This window comes from Lupinus angustifolius, chromosome LG20 (genome assembly GCF_001865875.1).
Source record: "Lupinus angustifolius cultivar Tanjil chromosome LG20, LupAngTanjil_v1.0, whole genome shotgun sequence".
Taxonomy (NCBI): Eukaryota; Viridiplantae; Streptophyta; class Magnoliopsida; order Fabales; family Fabaceae; genus Lupinus; species Lupinus angustifolius.
In genome coordinates, this window is record NC_032028.1 from 182,075 (window position 1) to 207,236 (window position 25,162).

At 34.3% G+C, this 25,162-nt stretch overlaps 4 protein-coding genes and 1 long non-coding RNA gene across 8 annotated transcripts; 1 reads left to right on the plus strand and 4 right to left on the minus strand.

Annotated features, from left to right (window-relative positions):
- LOC109335607 (phosphoglucomutase, chloroplastic) lies at window positions 51-6,362 on the minus strand. 2 transcript variants are annotated; one of them, XM_019571755.1, is made up of 23 exons: window positions 6,070-6,362; window positions 5,931-5,996; window positions 5,743-5,787; window positions 5,567-5,659; window positions 5,413-5,465; window positions 5,252-5,303; window positions 5,081-5,149; window positions 4,829-4,897; window positions 3,678-3,800; window positions 3,516-3,568; window positions 3,085-3,163; window positions 2,934-2,998; window positions 2,787-2,854; window positions 1,821-1,939; window positions 1,667-1,741; window positions 1,432-1,547; window positions 1,121-1,262; window positions 930-1,011; window positions 801-847; window positions 622-699; window positions 409-514; window positions 217-312; window positions 51-178 (listed from the first exon to the last, which is right to left on the minus strand). In XM_019571755.1, exons 1-22 carry the CDS (start codon window positions 6,280-6,282, stop codon window positions 245-247), a joined length of 1,881 nt encoding a protein of 626 aa, XP_019427300.1. In that variant the 5' UTR covers window positions 6,283-6,362; the 3' UTR covers window positions 51-178; window positions 217-244. The 2 variants fall into 2 exon arrangements, with proteins under 2 accessions (XP_019427300.1, XP_019427299.1); XM_019571754.1 differs by having other exon boundaries at window positions 51-312; window positions 6,070-6,361.
- Window positions 7,374-13,878, minus strand: LOC109335610 (uncharacterized protein At1g04910-like). The gene is made up of 9 exons (XM_019571757.1): window positions 13,746-13,878; window positions 13,493-13,667; window positions 13,199-13,277; window positions 12,992-13,062; window positions 12,679-12,767; window positions 12,225-12,348; window positions 11,854-12,137; window positions 9,978-10,107; window positions 7,374-8,700 (listed from the first exon to the last, which is right to left on the minus strand). The coding sequence occupies exons 1-9, from the start codon at window positions 13,751-13,753 to the stop codon at window positions 8,110-8,112; spliced, it is 1,551 nt and encodes a 516-aa protein (XP_019427302.1). The 5' UTR covers window positions 13,754-13,878; the 3' UTR covers window positions 7,374-8,109.
- LOC109335605 lies at window positions 14,893-17,966 on the minus strand. 2 transcript variants are annotated; one of them, XM_019571751.1, is made up of 4 exons: window positions 17,707-17,966; window positions 17,488-17,570; window positions 16,223-17,341; window positions 14,893-15,551 (listed from the first exon to the last, which is right to left on the minus strand). In XM_019571751.1, the coding sequence occupies exons 1-4, from the start codon at window positions 17,942-17,944 to the stop codon at window positions 14,895-14,897; spliced, it is 2,097 nt and encodes a 698-aa protein (XP_019427296.1). In that variant the 5' UTR covers window positions 17,945-17,966; the 3' UTR covers window positions 14,893-14,894. The 2 variants fall into 2 exon arrangements, with proteins under 2 accessions (XP_019427296.1, XP_019427297.1); XM_019571752.1 differs by having other exon boundaries at window positions 14,893-15,494; window positions 17,707-17,965.
- On the plus strand, window positions 18,187-22,357 carry LOC109335616. Its single transcript, XR_002106219.1, has 3 exons — window positions 18,187-18,293; window positions 22,145-22,152; window positions 22,345-22,357. It is a non-coding gene; the product is annotated as an uncharacterized LOC109335616 (long non-coding RNA).
- LOC109335614 (MADS-box protein AGL42-like) lies at window positions 21,199-25,162 on the minus strand. Of its 2 annotated transcripts, none has more exons than XM_019571763.1 (8): window positions 25,144-25,162; window positions 24,811-24,998; window positions 22,487-22,565; window positions 22,325-22,386; window positions 21,929-22,028; window positions 21,801-21,842; window positions 21,648-21,689; window positions 21,199-21,552 (listed from the first exon to the last, which is right to left on the minus strand). In XM_019571763.1, the coding sequence occupies exons 2-8, from the start codon at window positions 24,993-24,995 to the stop codon at window positions 21,427-21,429; spliced, it is 636 nt and encodes a 211-aa protein (XP_019427308.1). In that variant the 5' UTR covers window positions 24,996-24,998; window positions 25,144-25,162; the 3' UTR covers window positions 21,199-21,426. The 2 variants fall into 2 exon arrangements, with proteins under 2 accessions (XP_019427308.1, XP_019427309.1); XM_019571764.1 differs by lacking the exon at window positions 25,144-25,162 and adding an exon at window positions 25,091-25,114.

The window sequence follows — 25,162 nt, forward strand, 5'->3', positions numbered from 1 at the left end:
TTGCATCTTCCACAGTGTACAAAACTATAAAAGACTACCTCCTTTTTTTGGCAGAGCAGAAAAGTTATTGTATTATTATTTGGTTGTATAATGATGATTCATTCTTTGCATAAAATAAATAACATATTTTACATAGTGCCTATTGCTCCAAAATGCTTGAATAACCAAAACTGAAATCGGGCTCTGATAAGGGTAGGAGGTGTAATAACCAGCATCCTAATGCACTTCAAAAGTAGTGGTTGAATCATGTGATGACTGTAGGTTCCTCCCTCCCTGTGAAATCTTTGAGCTTTGACACGGATAATGCTAAATCTGCACCACAATTATTAATTACAGAAATCAATTGCATAGGAAAAATAAACATAAAGTAGTTCATAGTACTATGTTTTGTCTATAAATGAAAATAACCTATCAACGGTTTTAAGGCAACTTGAGCATCAAGGTCATGTTTAGAGACATCTGGTTCAAACTGTTCAATGTAAACTCTAACAGTTGCACCCGCAGAACCTGTTCCCTGTAAAAGAAAGAAAGCATAGCAATCACTTTATGCATAAAAATTTCCAAGATGGAATGAACTTGTTAGAAAGAGATAAGGTGGTGAAACAAACAGATGCCACATACTGATAAACGATATATAATCCTAGAACCATCTGTAAAAACAAACCGAACCCCTTGTTTTGATACCACACTTCCATCTACCTGCACATTTAAACAATTGCCAGGAAAATATGAATTATAATTGCTTCAACTTGAAGTCATTGAAATTAAACATGGTCAAAATGTAGCGTATAAAAACTCACAGGATCGGTGTACTTAAAATCATCTGCAAACTGGAGGACATAACTTCCTATAACATTTTCAGTGATTTCAATATTGTCACTAGAGGAGGATAATCAAAAGATATTGAGGAAGTGATTTTAGCAACTTACCATACTTATCACCAGGCTTGCTCTTAGATACACTCTCTCGTAGGTACTCTATCAACTTATTGGCACCTTCAGATTCACATTCCTATATAAGGAAAAAATTCAATCATCAAACTTGAGGAACCTAAGTATCTGAAACTGAAATGCCAAGAATATATTACAAATAATACTAAAATGGAAGCTGAGATAGCAACCTCATAGTCATATCTAGAGAAAAAATTCCGTCCATAGGTTGCCCAGTGCTCTTTCACAACATCAGATACAGAGATCAATTTCTCCCCTGATTTCTTGTCTTTGTTGCGGTATGCTATAATAGAAAGCCAAGCTAATACAGCCCTGTAATCCAAAGACAGTGACATAGGACTAACAATTAACAATCATCTAATAATTTCAAGGTACATGAAGTAACAGGCCCACAAAAAAGGAATTAAATCAAACTAATATTATTATATTATTCTTGTTGACAAGGAAAATTATTTTAAATTTATTTTTTTGAAATACTTACCAGATTCCATCCTTCTCACGGATGTGGTCAGAACCTGTTCCAAAACTCTCTTCCCCGCAAATTGACAAATTTCCAGCATCCATCAGATTCCCAAAAAATTTCCAACCAGTGGGAACCTGAATCCAATGTCCATATTTTATTATTTGAGAATTGTGTCTACAAATATATATAAACCACCTTCATCTTCAATCTTTTTAAAGAAAACATAAATTGTAAAGAAATAAGTAAAACATACCTCAAAGAAAGGGAGGTTCAATTTTTCAGCAACACGGTCTAGAGCACCACTTGTTGGCATTGATCGAGCAAGACCCTGCAATTAAATTAAAGGTTAGCAGCATTTCTGTTTCTCAAATATGAATTCCTAATAATAATATCCATAAAATGTCTACCTTGACACCGCTCTTGAAGTACGGAATCGTTTCACTTGCATTGGCTGCAATAAGTGCTACAGAGTCTGAAGGCGTTACAAAGAAACTTCTTCCTAAAATCATATTTCTATCACCATCACCTGGGAAAAATTTATTTATATTAACATCATTAAATAAACACACAAAGACAGACCAAGTGTTGTTTCTCAAGCATAAATCAACTTCATCTGCTGCTTTACGTTGAAAAACGTGGTGTAACTTTCAAGGTTACATAGATTTGTCTCCAAGCTTGTATCATGTCAATGTTTGAATTACAAATACAAGACAGACATTCAATTTTAATGTACTCCTAAACGGATTTCACATAATTATAACAAATGCTTCAGTTCAATCTGTGACAACGCCCTTTTCATAAAGGCCATAGTTTTGACTGCTAAAATAGCCTACATAACTTGATCAAGAGAAGATTGCAATATCTAATAAGAGCCGAAGACATGCAAAATGTGGACACGAATCAAAGACAGTAAAAATGCAAAGCATGAAGCATCTTAAACGTTCAATACAGAGAACAGGACAAAGAATGAAATAATTTAGTAACTCTTTTAGAAAAGAACTGACATCAATTTTGATTTTCGAGCATAATGAGACACAGCCAAAAAGAAGTAAAATAAATTGAAGCAAATAGGGAGGGCAACACCTAAAAGCAGTGGCCATCAGTAAACCCGCGCAACAGGCAATAAATATTTGACTGGAACATCCACAGGCAAACAATTTATAAAAAAGAAATCATTTTTATGACATTACCAAATTCCATTATTTTTTATGTGGTTTAAGGAACAACAAGTCTTCTAAACTAGTGCAATTACCATCACTGGCATGTGAAGTGGTGTCAGTAAACTATAATTCATCTAAAGGGTTTTTATAATATAAAAACATGTAACAAAAATCATTGACCAAAGAGCTAGCTGCTGGTTTGATCTCGCATACCATCACTGGCAGCTCCAAAATCAGGTCCATTTTCAGCATACAGAATGTTGACAAGATCCTTTGCATATCTGTTCAACAAGCATGCCCACAAATATAATTGTTCCATGGATGAAAACATAATATTACCAAATAAAGCACTAAACTCACGTGAGATTAGGGTCTGGATGACCATGTCCAAAATCTTCCAAAGGGATTCCATTTGTAATTGAGTCCTACATTGCATAATTAACATCTGATATAAAGAACTTCGAATAACTTTTTATCAACTCCCAAAAAAGTTGGAAAGGGAGAACCATACCAGACTTGCGCCAAGTTCATCGACGAAGATAGGTTTTGCATAAGCACCAGTAACAGCATGCATGGCATCAAATATGAACCTAAGAAATAAAGTAAAAATACAATAAGTTTCAAGAGTATGGGATTTCTGTACATCCTAAACATAATAAACAGCCATGGAGATCAGTCGGGGATATGCTAACTCTATTCAGAAATCAGAACCAAAGTAGTAAAATTTAGTTCAAGAATAGAGCTGCAGTAAAAAGTGCACTACATACAAGAAATAACACCTTCAACAATAACTTTTCCCCAAATACCCTTACATGCAAAGCACAGAAATGAAAACCAAGAGACCAAAGAACATAAGGAGAGTAGAAAGGGAACCAGATCAAAAGCAACATGCAACCCCATAAAGTCAACATTCGTGATATTCAGAGAACAAGAAGATTGTACCTAAAATCTGACCGTGAAAGAAGACCTTTGATTAGGTGAAAATCAAATACTGACTGCACAAAAAATGATAATTAAATTAAATCAAATAAGCATCACAACACTGAAATCCAGTTCACATGAATATCCTACTAGATTCTAATGAATCAAACAAATGCCTTTCACCTCCAATAATTCCAAATAATCAGAGACTGGATCTATTACTTCAACGCTAAAGCTTCCAAACTTAGTAACCCCAACATTTGATAAGTCGACATCAGGAACGTCAGCAATCTTTATCTCGGATATCTGTGTCAACGCAAAATATATAACCCAACATCCAAAAGGAACTTCACCACAGGTTCAGATAAGAAAACACTAGGTCATAATTATAGTCCACTTATGTGGTTCTTTACGTATCCACTTCCAGATCATTTTTTCAATGCCTGGCTCAAGTTATATTTTCACTCGGAAAAAATAACCCAGTTAAGTGGCTGATTAAGCAATTTCACAAATGAACAAAGTAGTCCAAAATCTAAACGTTGTACCAGTTGACAGAATAAAAGGAAATTTATTGAGGCCAGGGAGAAAATGTAATATAACAGAAAAATAGTACATATCAGTTATTCTCAACTTTCTAATCAGAAGATCCCATAAAATTAACACATCAAAAGACATATGTAATAAAAATTTAGCCTTATTACTTCGTAATAGAAACCTTGATAGTTTTTTATCAAGGTTCTTCGTGAACTAATTCTGAGCTTATCAAAGTCGTCTTTGTAGCGAACTACCTATCCGAACTTATCAGAGTCAGCTAAGGTTCTTGGTTCCCTATAACCAACAGATTTAACCTTCTAAATCTATTTCGGGTATTTTTGGATGAGTCTACAAATTCGTTTGTGGATGAGTACACAAAGCAAAATACCTGTAACATGTCATTCAATAATCTATGTAATGCCATGCTGCAATGTTGTTATCAATCTCTTAAATCACAACATCTACCATCTATATGTTACTTCTAAAAGTTAGAGAGAGAGCTTAAAGGCTTTATGTTAAATTAAGGGTGCAGACATAAGGTGTAAAATCTTAGATTCAGAGGCAGCATTATTCATTTAGCAATGATTCAACTCATTCATGAAAACAAGGTCCACAATGAAATTAACTACACATTAGGGTAAAGATCATATGACAGGAAAATTAGTAATGGTACTAGATGTTAAGGTCAAGATTACATTTCAAAGAAGAAAACAAAGGTAACAACCGTACAAAACAAACATTTCAAAGAACAAAATGCAGGAGAGGAAATACAAGGCATACTTGAATAATAGGACACTTACAGATAGGGTGTTTCCATAAATCTTGTCAGTGATGGATTCTGGTGCAGGTTGCCCACTACTGTAATTAAACTGGAGTTAATAGCAAAGACATTTATTAGAAACACAAACTGGCTGACTTGCACATAACATGAAGTAACCTCTGAATAAAAAGGCCTTTCAAGGTATTAACCAATGTCCTGACCAAAATTAAAACACCAGTAACTTCAGGAGCCCATGACCATTTAATGGATGGGAATTAGAAAATATAGTCACCTTAATACCCCAATCATATTCAGGCCCACCAGGATTATGGCTTGCACTCATGATAAATCCACCATTTGCCTGATAAAGTTTAAGGAAATGGGAAAAGAAAGTGAGCTTAAAAGGCCATGCTACCCTTATATGCTGAAATACAGGTAGAGACAATTAGTTAGCTTGACTTGCCTTCCTCTTCCTTATCACAGCAGAAACAGCAGGTGTCGACAATATACCTTCCCTACATAAGAAAAGAAAAACTATTCACCAGTAGCTCTTGATTTAAATAATTCCCTGAATTTATTATAGCAAAATTCTTGGGAACAATGAACTGATTAAGATATACTTACTTTCCAACAAGAATTTTTCCAACACCATTCCCAGCAGCAATTTTGATTATTATCTGTAATGCACAAGAACACCACAAATCAGAAATGCGATACTTAATTTTACTAACAGAGGATTTAATCTGATTGTTACAGTGAAACATTCAAAAAGGTTGACCTGAGAAGCTTCCCTATTGAAGTACCGACCATCACCTCCCAATACCAACAAACCATTCTTGTAATCTTCTGGAGGTAATGAATTAAACAGTGCCTACAGATGCACAGAACTTAGACTTGCATGCAACACAAAATGCATAAATCAGGTAATTATATATTGCACGGAATTCTACAAACCTGGATCCAATTTGCAAGGTAATTTTCTTGCTGAAACACTTTCACCTACATTACAAGTATACATATAATTATAAGAAGAGTACTACATCTATTGTTACACCAGTCAAATTATATTTCTGTTATTAGTGTTTAGACAAAAAAGTAAATGAAACCAAACATGTTGAGGAACAGAAGAATGAGTAATGAACCTTCTTTCGAAGACCACTGGTACCAGTCTTTTGTCCTTGGATGGGTTTGGTTGGAATGGAGTTAATCTTGAGAAAAGAAAGTGAAATATAAGATTTTGAGGGGAGGAAAATGTTGAAGATGGAAAAGAGAGAAACAAACCTTAATGCCTTCAGGTTCGGCAATGATTGTGGAAGAAGATGAGGAGGCTCTGATAGTTGAAGCTGAAGTTGGAGTGAACCTGATTGTGAGTGGCAGCTTGGAAGAAGAGGGACATGATAAAAGTAGGGTTGATACTGATAATGATGGAACAATGGAGTTTTGGGGTTTAAAAGTAGAAAAGATCAAATTTTGAAGGTTACAAGAGAAAGCCATGGATGGGTTTTGGAAGAGAGTGAGTGAGTGAGTGATGACTGAGTCTTGTGTTTATAGTTCTCTCACTAAAATAGTAATAAAAGTCGGATGGATGTGTAGGAACGCATAGGTGCCACATGTAACTAAGGACACTTATCTTTAAATTCAATAACGATATGCTTACTAATTCAAAGGTTGTTTTGTTCAAAATTGACCTCTCCATTCTACCAAAGTGCCAAATAGTTCCATGCCTTTTATTGTTTATTACTTTCTAACACCATAACAATGTCACTTAAAAACTGTAGTTAAAAGTTATTGATGTAAAGTATTTCTTATTTGCCGAAATTTTATTTTCATAAATATTAGTACTTATTGTTTGGTTTCAGCGAAAACAATAGGAGAGTAGTTGATTGTCACATAAATTATTACAAGTTACACATAAATGCTTGCAATCATGCACAACGAATGAAATATTATCATTTTATTAAAATAATTATCTTTTTCAAGGTGTTCAGCTCGCCAATAACCAATAGAACTAGCATACAACTTGACTCTTGTGAATGTTTGGTTAACTTTCTACTTTTCTAGTACTACAATAAAGACTTACGATGCACTAATTTCAAGGGAGGAAAATCACGTGAACTTAACTCTGTCAAGTACCACCTTAACCTTTTAACCCCAAAAAAACAACTCCTCTGTTTCCACCATCAAACACCAACCAACAGCCACTCTGCCAAGGTTATACAATAATACAGCCTCATTAAATCAATGTGTAGCTCCATATGAAAACAACAACACCAACAACACCTAACTTGTTCTCAACACCACCATAGCCATCAGCATTCAATGTACCAGCAATGTTGAGAGCAACGGAGATGCCAATTAGGGGACGACACAATCAAAGGCATATAATACAGTAAAGGATAAATTTACTTAACTTCTCCATTAAATATGAGTTGGCTTTTTCATTCACATGGGAGCTTTTTATTGGTAGCAGAGTTTATTTCCAACCACGAGTAAGTCAAATATGTATTCAGTTTCAGTCTTAAGAATTACCCATAGCCGTCCTTCTCAAATTTTTGTACAAAATTATATAAACAAAAACATGAAAATAGTTCTGAAGCAAAAAGAACTGTTATATTTGAGACATGTCAAGTAATTCAACTGATTGTTAAGCTATCAAGATACACATTATCGGCGGGTCACATCAGATCGAATAGGAGGCTTTGTCATCCATTGATTTATCATTCCCTCAAACAAGGGGCCATTAAGCATGATATTTAGCACCCCATTTGAATCCTCCATACTCCTGACATCAGATCTAATTTATTGTTTTTCAAAGAGAAAATATAGAATTGTGAAAAAACTTGAAGACGTCATTTTAATTTTCCCCCTCTCCCACAAAAACAAAATGAAGACATCTATTACTTTTAAGCACTCCTACTCCTAATAAGTATCTATTAACATAAATCACCCACTTCATCCTTCCCAAGGTAAGGAACTAAAGTGCCATCCTCACGAGAAGAAACTATAGAGGAAGGAATACCATTTTTTGTGGTTAACTTTTTCCTACAAATATAACTCCAGTCACATTCCCACCTCTCTATCCTATCTTTCTTCTATTGTTTACACACAACAAACTAATGAAGGCAAGCTTATAATCCAGCACCATGAATTCTCATATCTAACTATGTCACTCCCTTAGTGGACAAAATAGTTTGAGACAAAAAATCACCTGAAAACCTCTGGACCTTGAAATCAGAACCCATTCCTTTTTAATTTGGTCCATCACGTTAATTACTGGGGAGTAAAAGAACCATCAGCCACAAGCATTCTCATCTCTCTGGCTCAAGATATTGTAGAATTTGTCTCGTCTGTTGCATCTTCTAATAATTCATTGTTCCAAACATTTAAAATATCATTTGGAGGACATTTGTCTGCAGGATTTTTCGCAGCTGTCTTGCAGAAGCATTCAGGCCAAGAATTTGTATAGAAAGACTCTGGAGAAACACGCTTATGAGGTTCACCAAAGTTCGTTTTAAGCATGACTTTCCTAATAGCGTCCTCAAAACCTGCCACCTGCCCTTTCTCCCTATCAATGAAGATGGGGGCAAGAGCTTTTCTATCAGGTCTGATTGTAGTCCGAAAACCGTAATAAAGACGATGTCCAAGGAGGTTGTTTGCGAAGTTGCTTGGGCCATCATATGTTGGCATGAAAATGTCAGAAAGAAGACAGACCATGTAATCCACAGCAGAACCTGCCAGTCCCCTGGTGTTCTGAACAAGATCTTCAGAGTGATCCACAGAAGTATGATTCTCGAGTCGAGGGAACATACTCTGAAATGGCTTCATAAACCGATCCCCGCCAAACAATTCACCAGCTGCTAGATATATCCTGGTAGAATTGTCAAAACCCAATGCATGCAAAATAAGACCAACCTGCAATGAAAACACACCAATGTACATGCACTTAAAACAGTGGTACTATTAGAATTATGATTAGTATCTTATTCAATTAGTTTTTGAGATAGAACTTTAACATGGTATCAGAGCCAGGGTACCCGCCCTAAGGGGAGCTTAGGCTCATGATCCTTATACTGGTTGATTTTTCAATTGTCCATATAGTTCTACCTTTACTTCACATTTAACTTCTCTTTGTTTTTTCTACCTACCGATGTTGAAGATTCTCCATCACTAACGCCATTAAAAATGTGGGCAACTTCTCTACCAAACCATTTGACTAATAACAACAATGCCTCCCATATCATCGCTTCTGCTATGAACGGGGCTCCGACCAAATCCCTGATTGCTAAGACCATGACTATTGTTGTTGTTGATGCGTCTGTAGTCCACTCCAAGATCAGAGGAATTGGTGATTCCACAGAGAAGAAAATTGATTACTTAAATTTCACATCTCTTGAAATCATTTTCATGAAGAAGGAAATGGATTCTCATGACTTAGACAAGGTCCATGAACCAACTTGAGACTTCTTTTAGTCTCATAATTGTTGACTCACATTTTTGTGGTGTTGACTCATTTTGATCAGACCCTTGTTAGGATTTTATTTGGCTTGTTGAATGAAGAAATCTAGTGAGTACTCTTGCTAAAAAATCAGAAATGACATGACATTTGACTGTACAGGTTTTATTTCGCTCGTTGGATGAAGAAATCCAATGAGTTCTATTACTGAAAGATCAACAATGACATGACATTGGACCGGACCATTCTCAGGGTTTATTGGGCTCGTTCGATTAAGAAATCTGATGATATTTGTTGACTTTGATGTCAATATTCTCCATGACACTTTTGGTTTTCAAACTCATTGTTCTACCCACAATTGAGTTTGAGGGGCATGTTAGAATTATGATTAGTATCTTACTTGATTTAAGATTATTAAAATTTCCCTATATTTTATTTAGAATGATTTGATTTGATCGTGTCATTAAGTAATGATTTGTTTTATGATTGGACACGTTATTAATTATTTCCTTTTTTATCCTATAAATAAGACTATCATCTTGTACACCACGATAACATATAATAAAATATTTCAATTAACCTTTATCTCAAATACTCATCCCTTTCTATCCATCTTGTTTCTATATTTCTAACGGGTACCAAAATCAAAACTTCGCTAAATTAGATGTTTGTAATCACCTGCACGCATAACCTGAGAAATACATTAAAGGACAATCAAAGCAAAATTAAAGTTTACCTCTTCAGGAGTCAATGGACATTTTCCAATGACCCTTCTTTCATTATAGACAAGTCTTTTAGGTGCAAAGTTTTGTTCTCGATACTTCTTCAAAATCTTTTGCTCCTCAGGAGTAAATATATCGAAACATCTACAACCATATCCATATTCAACATGAGTAATTCATACATATGAAGATGGGATATATATTTTTTAAAAATAAAAAAGAAACTAAGCTAGCATACACTATTTTTCAGAAATCAGAACTGTTTATGAGGCTGCTAGTATAAATCAAAGGCAATGGTACCAGAAAACAGTTGCACTGTGCAATAGCTCAGTAGCTCAGATCTTAATGTATTCTTACAAGAAATACATTAAGATCTGAGCTACTGAGCTATTGGAAATAGATAGAAAGACTTTGAAGTAGCTATTAGATACCTCTAGAAACAATACAGAGGAATCAATACAGGTTAATGGATAGATGGAAAATTCCCACACAATTAATTCTTGATCATGAGAGGCATAAAGCACCAATTGCCCAATGTCTATATCTCAATTGGTGCTAACAAATGCAAGTATGAACAATGTAACCCAGATAACTTACCCAGCAAATGCCAGCATATCCATTTCAAACCGAAGATGTATGGACATGAAGGGACCTTGTGCACGTAGCTTATCAACTATTGATTGACTTAGCTTCATGATATGTGGCTTAAATCTTAAAGCATGATAGTTAACTCGACACCTCAACCTTTGGTACTCAGGATTATCAATTTCTTCGGCTAAGCGATGTGAAAAGGGAGTAAGATAGATGGCACCGTGTTCCTTCATTTTCTTGAGAGCTTCCGTAGTATACCAAGTTATAGGAGCATCTCTAGGGGGGCGAAGCTGTGTCAAAATAAAATTTCAATGTATTATCTTGGAAACTGAAATTTTTTCCAACTACTCTCATCATTGACCAAATTATCACTCTACCTGAAACGCTTTAATTTTCTTCCTTTTGCCATTTTTTTGTTTTTCTGGAATGGTTTCAACAATTTTTACATCATACTTCAGTGTCTTGATGAAGTGCTCAACATCATAGATACCATGGAAACCACTGCAGGTGATAAAAAAGGTAAAAGGTCCATCGTAACAAACAATAAAACCAGTATATATCCTATTGTAGGAATGACATTTCCCAAAAGGTGTCTTTCTTAATTCTCAATTAAAATGTAATCCAAATCCAGAATTTGGATTAAGAATTAATGTGGATGCTGCGGGTTAGAAGTCAATTAAGAACTAATATGGCGTTTGGATCAAATTATGTTGGATTTTAAACGGCTTATAATTAAAAGCTTCCTGGGAGAGTTTTGAACCACACAAAAATGACTATTACTTCCCCCAAATGATCAAAGCCAAACAAGCACTTAAATTGTGAAGAAATTACCTGTCGTCGTGCCAGAAGGAGTTTGCATCCAACTCAGGCAGCACTAGAGTAGCATTCATGATTCGTGCAGCTAGAACAGCATTTGAGATCTACAGCATTGAAAGGCAGTCTATCAATACATACATACATAACAGCATAGCACCATATATAGGAAGCACCATTATACTAACAACAGAACCAGATTCATTCGCACAGCTTTTTAAGTAGACATAATACAAACACTCTGCACTGCAGCTTCAGTGAATATACTAAACATAAACCTATGAAATAGATAGAAAGACTTTGAAGTAGCTATTAGATACCTCTAGAAACAATACAGAGGAATCAATACAGGTTAATGGATAGATGGAAAATTCCCACACAATTAATTCTTGATCATGAGAGGCATAAAGCACCAATTGCCCAATGTCTATATCTCAATTGGTGCTAACAAATGCAAGTATGAACAATGTAACCCAGATAACTTACCCAGCAAATGCCAGCATATCCATTTCAAACCGAAGATGTATGGACATGAAGGGACCTTGTGCACGTAGCTTATCAACTATTGATTGACTTAGCTTCATGATATGTGGCTTAAATCTTAAAGCATGATAGTTAACTCGACACCTCAACCTTTGGTACTCAGGATTATCAATTTCTTCGGCTAAGCGATGTGAAAAGGGAGTAAGATAGATGGCACCGTGTTCCTTCATTTTCTTGAGAGCTTCCGTAGTATACCAAGTTATAGGAGCATCTCTAGGGGGGCGAAGCTGTGTCAAAATAAAATTTCAATGTATTATCTTGGAAACTGAAATTTTTTCCAACTACTCTCATCATTGACCAAATTATCACTCTACCTGAAACGCTTTAATTTTCTTCCTTTTGCCATTTTTTTGTTTTTCTGGAATGGTTTCAACAATTTTTACATCATACTTCAGTGTCTTGATGAAGTGCTCAACATCATAGATACCATGGAAACCACTGCAGGTGATAAAAAAGGTAAAAGGTCCATCGTAACAAACAATAAAACCAGTATATATCCTATTGTAGGAATGACATTTCCCAAAAGGTGTCTTTCTTAATTCTCAATTAAAATGTAATCCAAATCCAGAATTTGGATTAAGAATTAATGTGGATGCTGCGGGTTAGAAGTCAATTAAGAACTAATATGGCGTTTGGATCAAATTATGTTGGATTTTAAACGGCTTATAATTAAAAGCTTCCTGGGAGAGTTTTGAACCACACAAAAATGACTATTACTTCCCCCAAATGATCAAAGCCAAACAAGCACTTAAATTGTGAAGAAATTACCTGTCGTCGTGCCAGAAGGAGTTTGCATCCAACTCAGGCAGCACTAGAGTAGCATTCATGATTCGTGCAGCTAGAACAGCATTTGAGATCTACAGCATTGAAAGGCAGTCTATCAATACATACATACATAACAGCATAGCACCATATATAGGAAGCACCATTATACTAACAACAGAACCAGATTCATTCGCACAGCTTTTTAAGTAGACATAATACAAACACTCTGCACTGCAGCTTCAGTGAATATACTAAACATAAACCTATATTGATAAGAGTGTAGTACAGTATAAAGTGAGAGGAAAAGGGTACAAACTGCACTGCGCTGCTGATTAAGGCCACCATTACATCTAACACGCAAATAGCCATTGGTCTGGCTTGGAGGAGCTGCCAAAATCATAAACCAATGAACACTTCATGGTAAATGCAGCATGAGAAAGTTATAGAACTATAAAACCTATATTGAAATGAGAATGTTTGAAGATATGAAAAAAAGTGTGTAACTAATAGAAGAGATAGATACATGGCCAATAAGTTCGCGGAGCCGAGGATGGGCGCCAACCGTCAGGATCAGCATTATTCCATAGTTCTTCTAAACGAATCTGTTTAACCACAAATTAAAAATGTATTTATTATAACTAATAAGTGAATAGAAAGAAGATCTAGGAAGGAGTCCAGATTTTATAGCATAAATGTATTTATTATTTAGAATTAGTTATAGGTGGCTAAGGTTAGTGAGAAGCAGTTAATGCAATGAGATTGTGAATTGATATAGTAAGATTATGAGTGAAGGAAGGAAGGGTTGAACAAAGAGAACCTGAGTGCGAAAGTTTGATTGAAGAAATGAGGAAGTAGTTGGAGCAGTAGAGGAGTAAAAGAGGGAGAGGGTGCAGATCAATAGAACCAAAGCAGCAATTGACAACTTCACAACTACTCCCTTCAAACCTGATCCACCACCACCACCACCTTGCCGTCTCTGAAACCCGCCGCCTCTGCATAAATCAACATTCAAAATCCAAAATCTAATTGGAGATTTAATTCATCTTACTTCTTTACTTTTCTTCGCTTACCTCCTCATTGTTGTGATTCAAACTGAATATCTCTGTTTCTTTCCAATTTAGTTCAGTACTCAGAGAAATGGAGAGAGATCTGATTCAGAGAGAGCGCGCGTTCTGATTCCTGTTTTGCGTGGGAACGACGTCGTCTTAATTAGACAGGCATGCTTTTTGAACCTCGAGATATTTAATTTTGGATTTCAATGAAAGGGTTAATTACAAAAGTGCCCTTCCTTTCAAGAGTGTTTGGTGAGTGTAGGGTTTAATAATCATAACATGTTCCGTTAATAAAACTTAATATGATTGGATTCAATCATTATGGCACTAATTCACCAAAGTTCAGTTCATATTGTGAAAATAGTACTACAGGGCAAGTTTCACTATGCACCCTTAGAATGGGATACTGCTGCTGGTTCTTTTTATTTTATTTTTGTTCTCTATTCAATTTGATTTCTTAGCTAGTTTAATCATAATATGTTGGTATTAGTTTTCATTAGCTTCAAACACACTAGTTTAATTAGAGTAGTGGTTACTTGATATGTACAAAAGTATTAAATTAAAAATCCTGAAAAGGGATTAATACTGGATGGGTCAAGAATCCAGTGGTGCATTACTTACTAAAATTAAATAGAAAAAGTAGGAATCTTTGCATGTGTAACTATTGCTTTTGGATGGAAGTACTTGAACATCTTAAACTTGGAAGTGAAGATTCATTTTGTATATTTCTTTTGTTTTGAATAATTAAGTTATGTTATATTACCAGAAAAGAAAAGGTAAAAGGCTGGCATTGAAGTTGACGTGTTCATGCAACATGCCATAATCTTAAATTTAATAAAAGAAGATTACAATCTCAAACTTGCATGAAAGAACCAGATAGAATATGATTGTGTGAGCATATTCAACTTCTTATCCTATGCTGTTCAAAAAGTGATGTATACATTGCACATGCCCTCATACTATATTCAACTTCTTTATAGGTACCATAACAGAGCATCTGCGTACTCTATTTTATAAGCCATCATCAATTTCAGTAATTTATATGGATCCATGGGCATGTGGGCATGCATCTATCTCATCATCACGTGATAGACACCCTCTGTTTCATGTTTCACCATTCACCACATGATCCAACTCACCCCGTATTTCACGTACGGAGCCACATCATTAAACGACACTAACTATAACGGTAACCGTTTCATGCACCAACGTCTCCAATATCTTCGCTTCAATCTCTGCCACCAACCCTTCTTCTCTTTCTCCTTCACCTTCATCCATATCTACCAATCTATCAATGTCTTCAAGAACCTCACATTTCGCACGTGGGAAACTCCTAACCTTCTTCCACACTCTCTCCAACAACAACTTCCCATCATCGTAATTACACCACTTTGGTTTAACCACAATCTCTGACAACAATTCATCCACCAAATCAAACAGTAACCGTCGGTTACAACGTGGACCCACTTGGCTATTCGGCGTAAAGGTGCTATATTTATAGTTTCCGGGATAAGAAAAGATGGAATTGTATGATGGGTAAAGCTCAAGTTGGTGAAAAATTGAAGGGTCCAATGGATGGGAAGGAGAGAACCATTGAAAATTGAAGTGTTTGTGTGGGGCAGTAGTAGTACGAGTTAGAATGGTTGAGATGTACTGAAATTCGAGTCCTTCTTCAGTGATGGTAGAGACAGCGTTAGGTTTGTTTTCATCGTTGGTTACTCTGGCGCAGACAGAGTGTGTATGCGCCAACGCTTCTTGTTTGTACCTCTGACTCGAACAACTAGATAACTGTGTCCTCCGTTTTGGTTCTCGGGTCTCTGATACCTGTGACTCATACTTTAGTTTTCTACAATTATAATCACGTCAAATTAATCCAAAATCGACCACTAATATACAGTTTTTAAGTAGCAGCATATATATAATGTATCTTTAACTTTTTAATTTATTGAAATAAAGCAGATGCTAATACTATTCTCTTGGGTTGGGAAATAATTTGTTTTATATTTTAAAGTTTGTACAATATATGGACAAAACTTTTAGACACCATTCTGTATAGCTTTGTTCTACGTATGTGTATAATGAATGTACACAGAAAATATAAGTTTTTTTTATCAAATGAGTACATCATATATCTACCATTCATATGTATTATATTATTATTTAACAATAAATAATTATTAACAAATGAATAAAGCGTGCATGATTTTGCTGTAAAAAAGAAAATTCATTTCTTGAGTGTGCAAGGCATTTTCTCTAAAGATATAATATGTAATAATTCATTTTATGCGTCTTACACTTCTTTTATTAAGCAAAGAACATGTACTGATCTAGTAGTTATATACCATATGTGTTTAGTTTTGGAAGGAAAACTTACTCTTTCTTTTTCATGAAATGGAAGACCTTTGAAAATTAATTGAAATATAGTAGAATATTTAAAAATATTAAAGATTTTTGAAACAATTGTAATACAAATGATAGCTTAGGTAGCTAGTTACCTGTTTTTGAGGAATTTTAGTTGCTGGAGGAGAAGGGTCTGTCTTCACAGGGAGAATTTTAGTGTTCAGGTTATTGAGAACATTGCTCTGCAATGGATGAGTTCTCTTGCTTTTCTTTTTCATGTCATTGCCTCTACTTGATGATAGTGGAGAACGAATAACAAATGTTTCTTCTTGTTTTTTTCGGGTTGATGATGTTTGTTGAGGCTTCTTTATCCTTGAACTGGACCTCTCATTGCTTATTTTCTTGTTCTCTGGGGCTAGCTTTTGTTTCTGCCACTCTTGCTCAGGCAATGTTTGAGGCTTTATTGCCTTAGTCAAAACTCGTGAAACGTGTCCCTCAATGTTGACAACTGGTGAAGGTGGTTGCAGCTTTTGAATTGTGTTTTGATCCTTCGGGGTAAGTGGTGATGATGGTTTTGTGCCTGGTTTGTTTTTAGTGTCCATGAATCTGCTGAGTTTCGGTGACTGAGTTTGGCTTGAGTACTTTCCTGGGCTTGATTCATCTATTGACTTCGCTGATTTTTTGAGAGATTTCTTGATCCTCAATTGGTTAACAAACTCTTCTCTTTCTTGCTCTCTGCTCTTGACAGAGTTAGTGATGTCAACCCCAACTTTCCTGGTTACACTTTCTTTAACCTGTTTCACAATTTGCCTAGCATAGTAGCTTGGACTTCTGCTGCTATAATTGTAATTCTCATCATTGCATTTCCTTTTTGAAAATGAAAACCGAGATAGATCCAAATCCATGTTCTCTTTGTTAATTTGGAGAGATAGTCTTCTATGTTCAACATCTGAACTTCTAGGAATGTCATGCAAGGAGTGATTGTAACTTCCTGTGCTGTTTCTATGCTTCATTAATTGAATGTGTTGTCTTTGTTTAAGGTGGTGGTGCATATGATGAGGATGATGGCCTTGTTTGTTTGGAGTGGAAATAGATGATGAAGAAGAAGATGATGATGAGTGTACTGCATCTGGAAGAAGATCAAGACCCATTAATCTTGCTACTAGAGTTGGTGACTTAGTCCCTGGAGAGCTGATGATTTCTGAGGAGATTTCACTCAAATTTCCTCCTCTTGCTCTTGTGCTAGCTCCACTTGTTTTGACTCTTATATTCTTCTGGATTATCAATAGCAAAAGAATAGTTAAGTGGTGATCAAGATCATCATGACTCGCTTTACATGATAAACAACCCAGATAGAAATACTATCTATAAAAGTGAGTGAAAAAAGTTAGCTTGGTAGGTACTGTGAAAGGTAACTTACGGGAATTTTTAAATTTTGATCTTTTGAGATGGATGAAGCCGTGCCATCTTCTGATTCCAAGCTATTCCGAGGTGCTTCAGCTCCTGAAGTATACAAAATCATAAACCCATTAAGAAATGAAAGAAAGAATATGTATACATATTATGTGTTTGAGACTTAGAGAAGTTAGAAGTAATTATGTACAGAACACAAACTATATTGTATAGAGAAAATACACACCTTTGGGGACACTTAGCAGGCCTTGTGGGATATTATGAGAGGAAGAGTTGAAAGGGGGTTGCTGCTGCTGCTGCTGTTGTTGTTGTTGGTTGTTAATGTTAAAGTGAAATGGATGGAAATGAAAGGGTTGAAAAAGTGCACACATGCAACCAGAAGGGATTTCTGGAGTTTCAACTGTTCCACCTCCCTTAGACTTGGAGGACCTGCTTCCACTCCAATACCAAACGTTCTTACCCATATAAATATAATTGGGAAAACTGATATCTTTTTTCTGAGCTTTAGAAACAAGAATGAAAATGCTAAAGTGAGAGGGAGGGATCGATGAAGAGTGTGGGTGAGGTGCGTTGGGAAGAAAATCTTCAAAAGCTTTCTAGTGTGAGGAAGCGAGAAAAGCGGATCCTTGAAGCATAAAACGGTCACATTTGATGTATGAAGGGAATTTATGGTGATGTAATGCTTCGTTGCTATATGTATTCTTTATTATATAGCACTCACTCCCAAGCTCGGTTATTGGGAACTGAGATGGGTCAAAGAATCATTCAAGAATTGAGCAACATGACGAGATATATGACCACACACACTTCATAGTAAACTTCATATATATCCTAATCATGTATGTGCTCATGCATGTTACCTAGGTACACTACCCCCTCTCTCCTTGCTCAACCTCATAATACAATATACACTTATCTGAGTGAGTAGAGGTAATTAATGTCAGGTAATGTATTATTCTTACAATCTTAGTTGCCCTTTTAAAAACTATCACCTCAACATCCCTATAATAAGGCTTTACCATTTTCTTACCTGCTTCTACTGATTAAACTGGTTCAATTAAAATGTTACTACTTACTAGTTATATTATAAGGGTATCCACTCATGACTTGTTGATATCCATAATTCCATATCAAGTATGAATCCTGAACATATATTATAAGGATTTGACCCAGTCTTAAATTTGTGGTTACCAAAGCACTGCTATGTCAGAAATGACCCACTGTTAACGATATATAGCTTTCTTCTTCTATATTCATCTCTTATTACAATACCTAACAAAATGCAATGCCATTCAATTCCAATGTCTCAATTGTTGAATGAAACAACTAGTAATTAAAATCACTCCACTTCCTTTCAGTCAAAAACATAATTGATCTATCTGCATTAACCCATGTGTTCAACTTAAAATGAGGATGGCCCCCTTAACTTATTGTCCAACATGTGAAGGGGAAGTGCTTCTGTTGTGACCACCACAGACTATGTTCAGTTTTGCCGACAATTAACAAAATGATACCATTCATATTCTCTTATCCTAACATAATATCATTACCAACTACCAACCATAATTAATTTCTAAAATTTCAAATCACTGGATATAGCATAGTGACCGACACGAGAACATGCTAAAGAATTAAAAGTAATTTGAAGACGAACATGTTATATCCGTTATAAATGTAGTTTTGCATTGTGAATCATGAAACATGAACATTAATTAATAAATTATGACATGTTGTTTATTCAATTTAGCATATGATTATGTCATCTGCACAGCAAGCTCAGCTTCAATGTCTGTGCAAAACTTGGCACATCCCCTCATTAGACCTAATTTCACACAAAGAGGACTATAACATTTTAATAAAGAGAGAAAACCTACCTTGGTCTCTCAAAAAGTTTGGCTATATCAATTTGATCAGGAAAAATTGAAAACCTTAAAGAGAAAAAATATATGTTACTAGTTTTATATATTTTTATTGTATCATCCACCATTCATATTTAATTATTATTATACTTCTACAACAAAAAAAGTAATCTAAATGAATAAGGATAATGTAATGATTACATATAAATTATTATACAATTACTATATAAATATTACACTTAAACTTCAAATGGTCCAAAAAATATTAAATATATATCATATTATTCGTTTTCAATATTTTTATTACCCTATGTGATGGTACTGTCGGGGCATATATAAAAAGGTTATGGTTTCAGTTTTTATAGGTTTTGAAAGAGTCATTATTGAGTATGGAAAAGAAAACGAAACAGTGGCAGAGGGCCCATTCCCTGTTCCATGCTTATTGTCCAAAAAAACATATTGAAAAAGACACAGGAGCGGGGCACACGCACATACAAATATACAGATTACAGAATCATCAATTTACTCTCATTTTCTTCCTATGTCAAATCATCTCAATGATACTGTCAGGACTTTTTTTATTTCAAATAAATAAAACAATTTAATTTTTTACAGTAAATCAATGCAGTTAGTCCCTAATGTACCCAAAAAATGTATTAGACCCTCAAATTACTCGTCACGTTAATCCTTAAATCTAATATAAGCTGAAATAGGTTCTTATCCTAACGCATAAGTTTTAGGGACTAACATGCATGATGAATTATCCTATTTAAGTTGAAAAAATAACATGATGATCAATACTTATAACTTGAGGGGTAAATATCTCTATTCCTTTTTTAAGGAACTATTCACAATTAGTTGATCCAATTCCTTTGTTTTGACAATACACACGTAGTCCTTCTAAATGGGTTATAGCTTCTTTTGCACTAGACCCATTTTTTTGTCACATAAGGAAAAGTACCATACCCATTTAATAGTGAGATAGAAAAATCTTCTTATAAAGAAGGTGGGAGGGAGTTGTAAGTTAACAAACATCATCTCTTATAAATTATATCTTCATCTCTTATAAATTATATCTCAAATTATGTCGCATGTTAAATAATAATAAAACAAAGACAGAAAAAATATTTAAATTTTTTAACTAGATATATTTCTATAGATATTAAATAGGATTTGGGATGTAATCTATGATAACATATATTTGTCCATAGCAATTAACTCTTATATCTTACAATAATATAATAGACATTGATTTCTTTTGTATTAAGAACTTATGATCATTGCACCCCGTCTCTATTTTTGTAAATGTAGTTATCATAAATATATTTATTAACAAAATATAAATCTGGCTAAAATTTTCTTAATCATTTTGTATATAATTTGTTTGGTCTAATCTTTTCCTCTATAAATTAAACTAACATCAAGTGCATGATGGAAAAGTAAAATGTAAAAGTGGTAGAAAGTAGATTGCATCCCAAATCGTTATTTTAAGTAGAACTTTACCACAATACGCAATTGAAGTAGTCTCTAAGCTATATTGTCCAAAATAGGAAGAAAAACAAGGATCACAAAAGAAACAAGGTTTGGATGAAATGAAGCAACATTTCTCATAAGTACTACCTTTTCAAAGACTTTGTTTGTTCTAAAGGCAAATAGGCAAATTATGGAAAGAAGAAGATTATAGGGAATATGAACTTTCTTTAGAAAATTATCTTGTATCCAGAAATAGGATATATAGATATTATATTACGGAAACAAGCAATTCCCATTGCATGACGAGGTTCCATCCCTCCACTAATTAACATGCTTCAAATTTTCACGTCTCAAGCTCCAAACCCAGACCCACAGAAAGATAGAGATGAAGAGAAATAGGATCAGAATGATGATAATTATATATATTACATATAAACAAATTTGTAGGCAGTGGTAAATAACTCCACTCCATGATCTCCTCCATTGATACACATATCCACCTCTTTGGGTTCAAATTGAAGATTATTAAGATTATTTTAGAGTAAGAAAGGAAAGCATAGTTTGTGAAAATTAAAGATACTGATAAGTACATAAATATATGCATATATGAGGAACTAGCTAGGATGGTATGGCAGTCCAATAAATAATTGTGTCTCCACACCCAAACTCTTGGTTCTAGGAGTGTGAGGTGCTGTTTCTTCTGCTTGTGCCCATTGCTTCTGTGATGATTTTTCTACGCACTGTCATCAAAACATTCAAGTATAAAACAATTAGAAAGAAGCACGTAGCTAGCTAGGAACCCTATTACTTTCAGCTCCTTAAGCAAGTCTGTTACCAATGCATTTAATTCCTCATTCTCCTTAAGCAAGTCTCTCTCCTGGATTTATTTAGTGGTAAAAATATGTGAGGTGCAAAGTATTTCATTTCTATAAACACTAACAACTATTTCCATTTAATATATTAATTTGCCCTGAAGGAGGTTAGTTACCTGGCTACGTAGTTTTTCAATATGCTCCTTGTATACTTCAGCCTGAACCAACAATATCAATATCCCTCAATTAATGATCATATTTATTTTACTCATCTCATTACTTAGATTATCTTTATTCTACTTACCTTTTTCAACCTGATGCTTTCCAAACTTCTCTGCAACTGATCCTCAATTCCTTGGAGTTCATCATATGAGCAACAACTCAAGCTGTGTCCCAGCATCTTCCTAAGGCATTTATCAGATAATGAACAATTTATACACTTCCATTTGTGTCTCACAACACTACCAACTAACTTGGTTAGGGGAGATAGATAGATTAATTAACTTAAATGTAGAATAAGCTATATAGGTAAAAGATAAATATGTTAAAGAGCATTCAATATATAAAGCAACTCATGCGATAGCAGCGATGCAACCTCATCTACCAATATATAAAAGATAAGTATTTTAAGATGACTGACTAATAGTAATAAAAACTACGTACAGTTATAAAAAAATGGTAATATAAACTAAGCAATGACCTTTTAGAAAGTTCAAGAAGCTCAATCTTCTCTGCCAAGCTTGCGGAATCAAACTTCAGTTGCTACACACGTAAAATATATACAAAAAAACAATTAATAATTACTTTTGTTAACTATAAAATGAAATTTTCTAAAAAATCATCAGCAAGATGAGAGTCAAACCTGGATATGTTCCTCTCCAAACATATTGGATGTAGCATGATTGGTATAATTACGGTATCGTTCCATAATTTGTCTGATGCTTAAGTATTTTTTTTCCAACAAAGAAAAACAAGTATTTAGTCACAATTAATATATTAGATGATGGATAAGATCAATATATAGAAGCATTTAGATGACAGTGTAGGAGATACTAGTGCATCAGGATTGAGTTATGTGACACCCTTATCCCTTCCTTTGATTCATTTCCTAATACCTCAGAAAGTCATAATCACACTGTTGCTACTTCTGGACCCTAAATCACACCATTGCTACACCAGAAAGTCATAATCACACAATTTCGTGGTGAGTGGTGTTCCATTTCTGGTAGGTTACGACACTACTGCTCTAAAGGGCAAGAGGTTTTTTGCTCTTAATTCCAGGATCAGAATTAGGCTCTCATGTCATATGAAATAAACACAATTACTCTAACATTGCAATTTGGTATTTAATATAAGGTCATCCAATCTAAAAGTAACATTCTTTAATTTGAAATATGAAGTTTAACATTTCTGATCAGGGGATACTCAAAACTTGCAAATGCATACACTGAAAAAATAATTGTATGTCCAACAAATTGCACCAATGATATTAATTAGTCATATTTTGATACAAAAATAATTTGAAAACAATAAAATTTCCTCCTAACTAGATATCGCTATGTCCAACAAATACATACTAGTGCTGGTTGATTATTGATTGGGTAAGCAATTCAGACTAGTTAAACCTAAGCTAAATTTAATAATAGTGCAGTTAATACAATTTGCACCTTTTGTTCTCTGGTAGCAAGTGAATGTGACCCATAAAAATATTCATTTTTACTTTATATGGTTGAAATAAAAAAATTGAAGGATATATTTTATTAAAAATATGTTAGACTAAAAAAAAATCAGATTTGAAGGAAGTGAAGAGCATTTGGAGTTAATACTTGGATAGTTGGATATGGGCTATCCCGGTGAGTGAGGGTAATATTCATTTTTGGCAATGGTGTATGAATCCTATAAAATGTCTCAAGAGCTTGCATTATCTTTTGGGAGGAGTACTCCTTTGAGTAAAATCTTCTGAACATGACACATAACTAAGTTTACACTAGAATTTGAGATTCCCATTAGAAGCTTAGCATTCTGAATTCAATATTCTTACCTCATCACAGTTATTTTACATTTTCAAGTGAGATTCTGAGAAATAAAAAACCATCCCTACAATTAAAAGTCAACTTAGAATGTCAAATTTCCAAGAAAATGTGAAGCTTTTATTGTTGAATGATTCCAAGAAGATTTAGTGAGACGGTAAGTGTTAAACACTTAAACCCTAGGATTCCAAGAAAATGTCATCTTCCGTTATAGCCTACTTACTAATTATGATATAACCTTAATGTGTACCGACCGAGTGCACTAATAAAACTTGCTTTACAAGTATAAGGTAAGAATGCAAATCACATTCTTTTTTGTCATCCTATTTTTAATTTAGTTAACACATTTTTTCATAGGATTTTGGAATCAGCAATGGTGAAATCTTTGTTTTGGATCAACGGCTTCTCTATTCCAACTGGATTGTTAATCCCTGAGTTTGTCTCAATATCCTCTTGTAACTCTTATTTTTTTCTACTAAAATTATCTTTTGGGGATTAAAAAAGTAGGATGAGAAAGCTAATAGCTAGAGTACAAAGATTAGATAATTTTCAAGAGTGTCATTTTTTTATGTCTCAGACCAATCAGATTTTAAATTACTTTTTATTTTTAATTTTTTATTATTATTTATGTAACAATATTTGATTAGTCCAAGTTATAGAATGGGACACATTCAAGGACAAGTGATGTTTATGAAAGTAAACATTGCTCCTCTAAGGGGTATATACTAATCTTAATTATACATTTTCTAATTTAAGAGACTTCTTACATAACCAGTCATTTTACTATATTCAAGAACCAAGGAATTAGGGGAAGATAACTAAAAGAAGAAGAAAAATGATATTTATTTCAAAATAATCAAATAAACCTTTTTAAAATAAGTTCCAAACTTCTACAAAAAAAAATAAAATAAAAATAAGTTCCAAATTACTATCATATCTGAAATCTATTTTTCAAACATATGAACTAGATTGTTAAACAAAAGAGAAAAAATCCAAAAAACAATTGACATGAAAAGGCATTGCATATCCTACAGTAGGGATCTATCCCTAGCAAAGCAACTCTTACAGCTGCAGCCTAATTTCAGGTATATAATTTTGAGCAATCACATCATACCAATACTAAACAAGTAAATAATGAAGAGTGAAGATAACGTACTCAGAAGTTGAAGAGAACTCATAAAGCCTTCCTTTCTGTGAGAAGATTATTAGACCTACTTCTGCTTCAGCAAGAACAGATAGCTCATAAGCTTTCTTTAGAAGCCCACTTCTACGCTTTGAAAACGTCACTTGACGCCTTTTTTCATTCTCTATTTTTTTCATATCAATCTTTCCCCTCACCATCTTCTACACACACCCCCAAACAAAAACAAAATGTTAAATATAATGTCTCCGTCAAACCCTAGATGCAAAAAAAATCACATAATAAGAGGGTTTACCAATACTATGAGATAGTAAAACAAAGTAGAAAGAGTAGGGATGAGGAGATTTCCACAGATTAAGAATAGGCT

What these genes read in the sequence shown, in the direction of transcription:
- LOC109335614 (XM_019571763.1), bottom strand. Translation starts at nt 24,995, where the DNA reads ATGGTGAGGGGAAAGATTGATATGAAAAAAATAGAGAATGAAAAAAGG. An exon ending in GAGTTCTCTTCAACTTCTGA is followed by an intron (nt 22,566 to 24,810) that starts GTACGTTATCTT and finishes AAAATACTTAAG; the next exon opens with CATCAGACAAATTATGGAAC. An exon ending in TTGGAGAGGAACATATCCAG is followed by an intron (nt 22,387 to 22,486) that starts GTTTGACTCTCA and finishes TTACGTGTGTAG; the next exon opens with CAACTGAAGTTTGATTCCGC.
- LOC109335607 (XM_019571755.1), bottom strand. Translation starts at nt 6,282, where the DNA reads ATGGCTTTCTCTTGTAACCTTCAAAATTTGATCTTTTCTACTTTTAAA. An exon ending in AATATGATTGGGGTATTAAG is followed by an intron (nt 4,898 to 5,080) that starts GTGACTATATTT and finishes TATTAACTCCAG; the next exon opens with TTTAATTACAGTAGTGGGCA. An exon ending in CGTGAGAAGGATGGAATCTG is followed by an intron (nt 1,263 to 1,431) that starts GTAAGTATTTCA and finishes TTTGGATTACAG; the next exon opens with GGCTGTATTAGCTTGGCTTT.
- LOC109335610 (XM_019571757.1), bottom strand. An exon ending in TCCGCGAACTTATTGGCCAT is followed by an intron (nt 13,063 to 13,198) that starts GTATCTATCTCT and finishes TGATTTTGGCAG; the next exon opens with CTCCTCCAAGCCAGACCAAT. An exon ending in AGAAAATTAAAGCGTTTCAG is followed by an intron (nt 12,138 to 12,224) that starts GTAGAGTGATAA and finishes ATTTTGACACAG; the next exon opens with CTTCGCCCCCCTAGAGATGC.
- LOC109335605 (XM_019571751.1), bottom strand. Translation starts at nt 17,944, where the DNA reads ATGGGTAAGAACGTTTGGTATTGGAGTGGAAGCAGGTCCTCCAAGTCT. An exon ending in CCTGCTAAGTGTCCCCAAAG is followed by an intron (nt 17,571 to 17,706) that starts GTGTGTATTTTC and finishes TGTATACTTCAG; the next exon opens with GAGCTGAAGCACCTCGGAAT. An exon ending in ATCAAAATTTAAAAATTCCC is followed by an intron (nt 17,342 to 17,487) that starts GTAAGTTACCTT and finishes TTGATAATCCAG; the next exon opens with AAGAATATAAGAGTCAAAAC.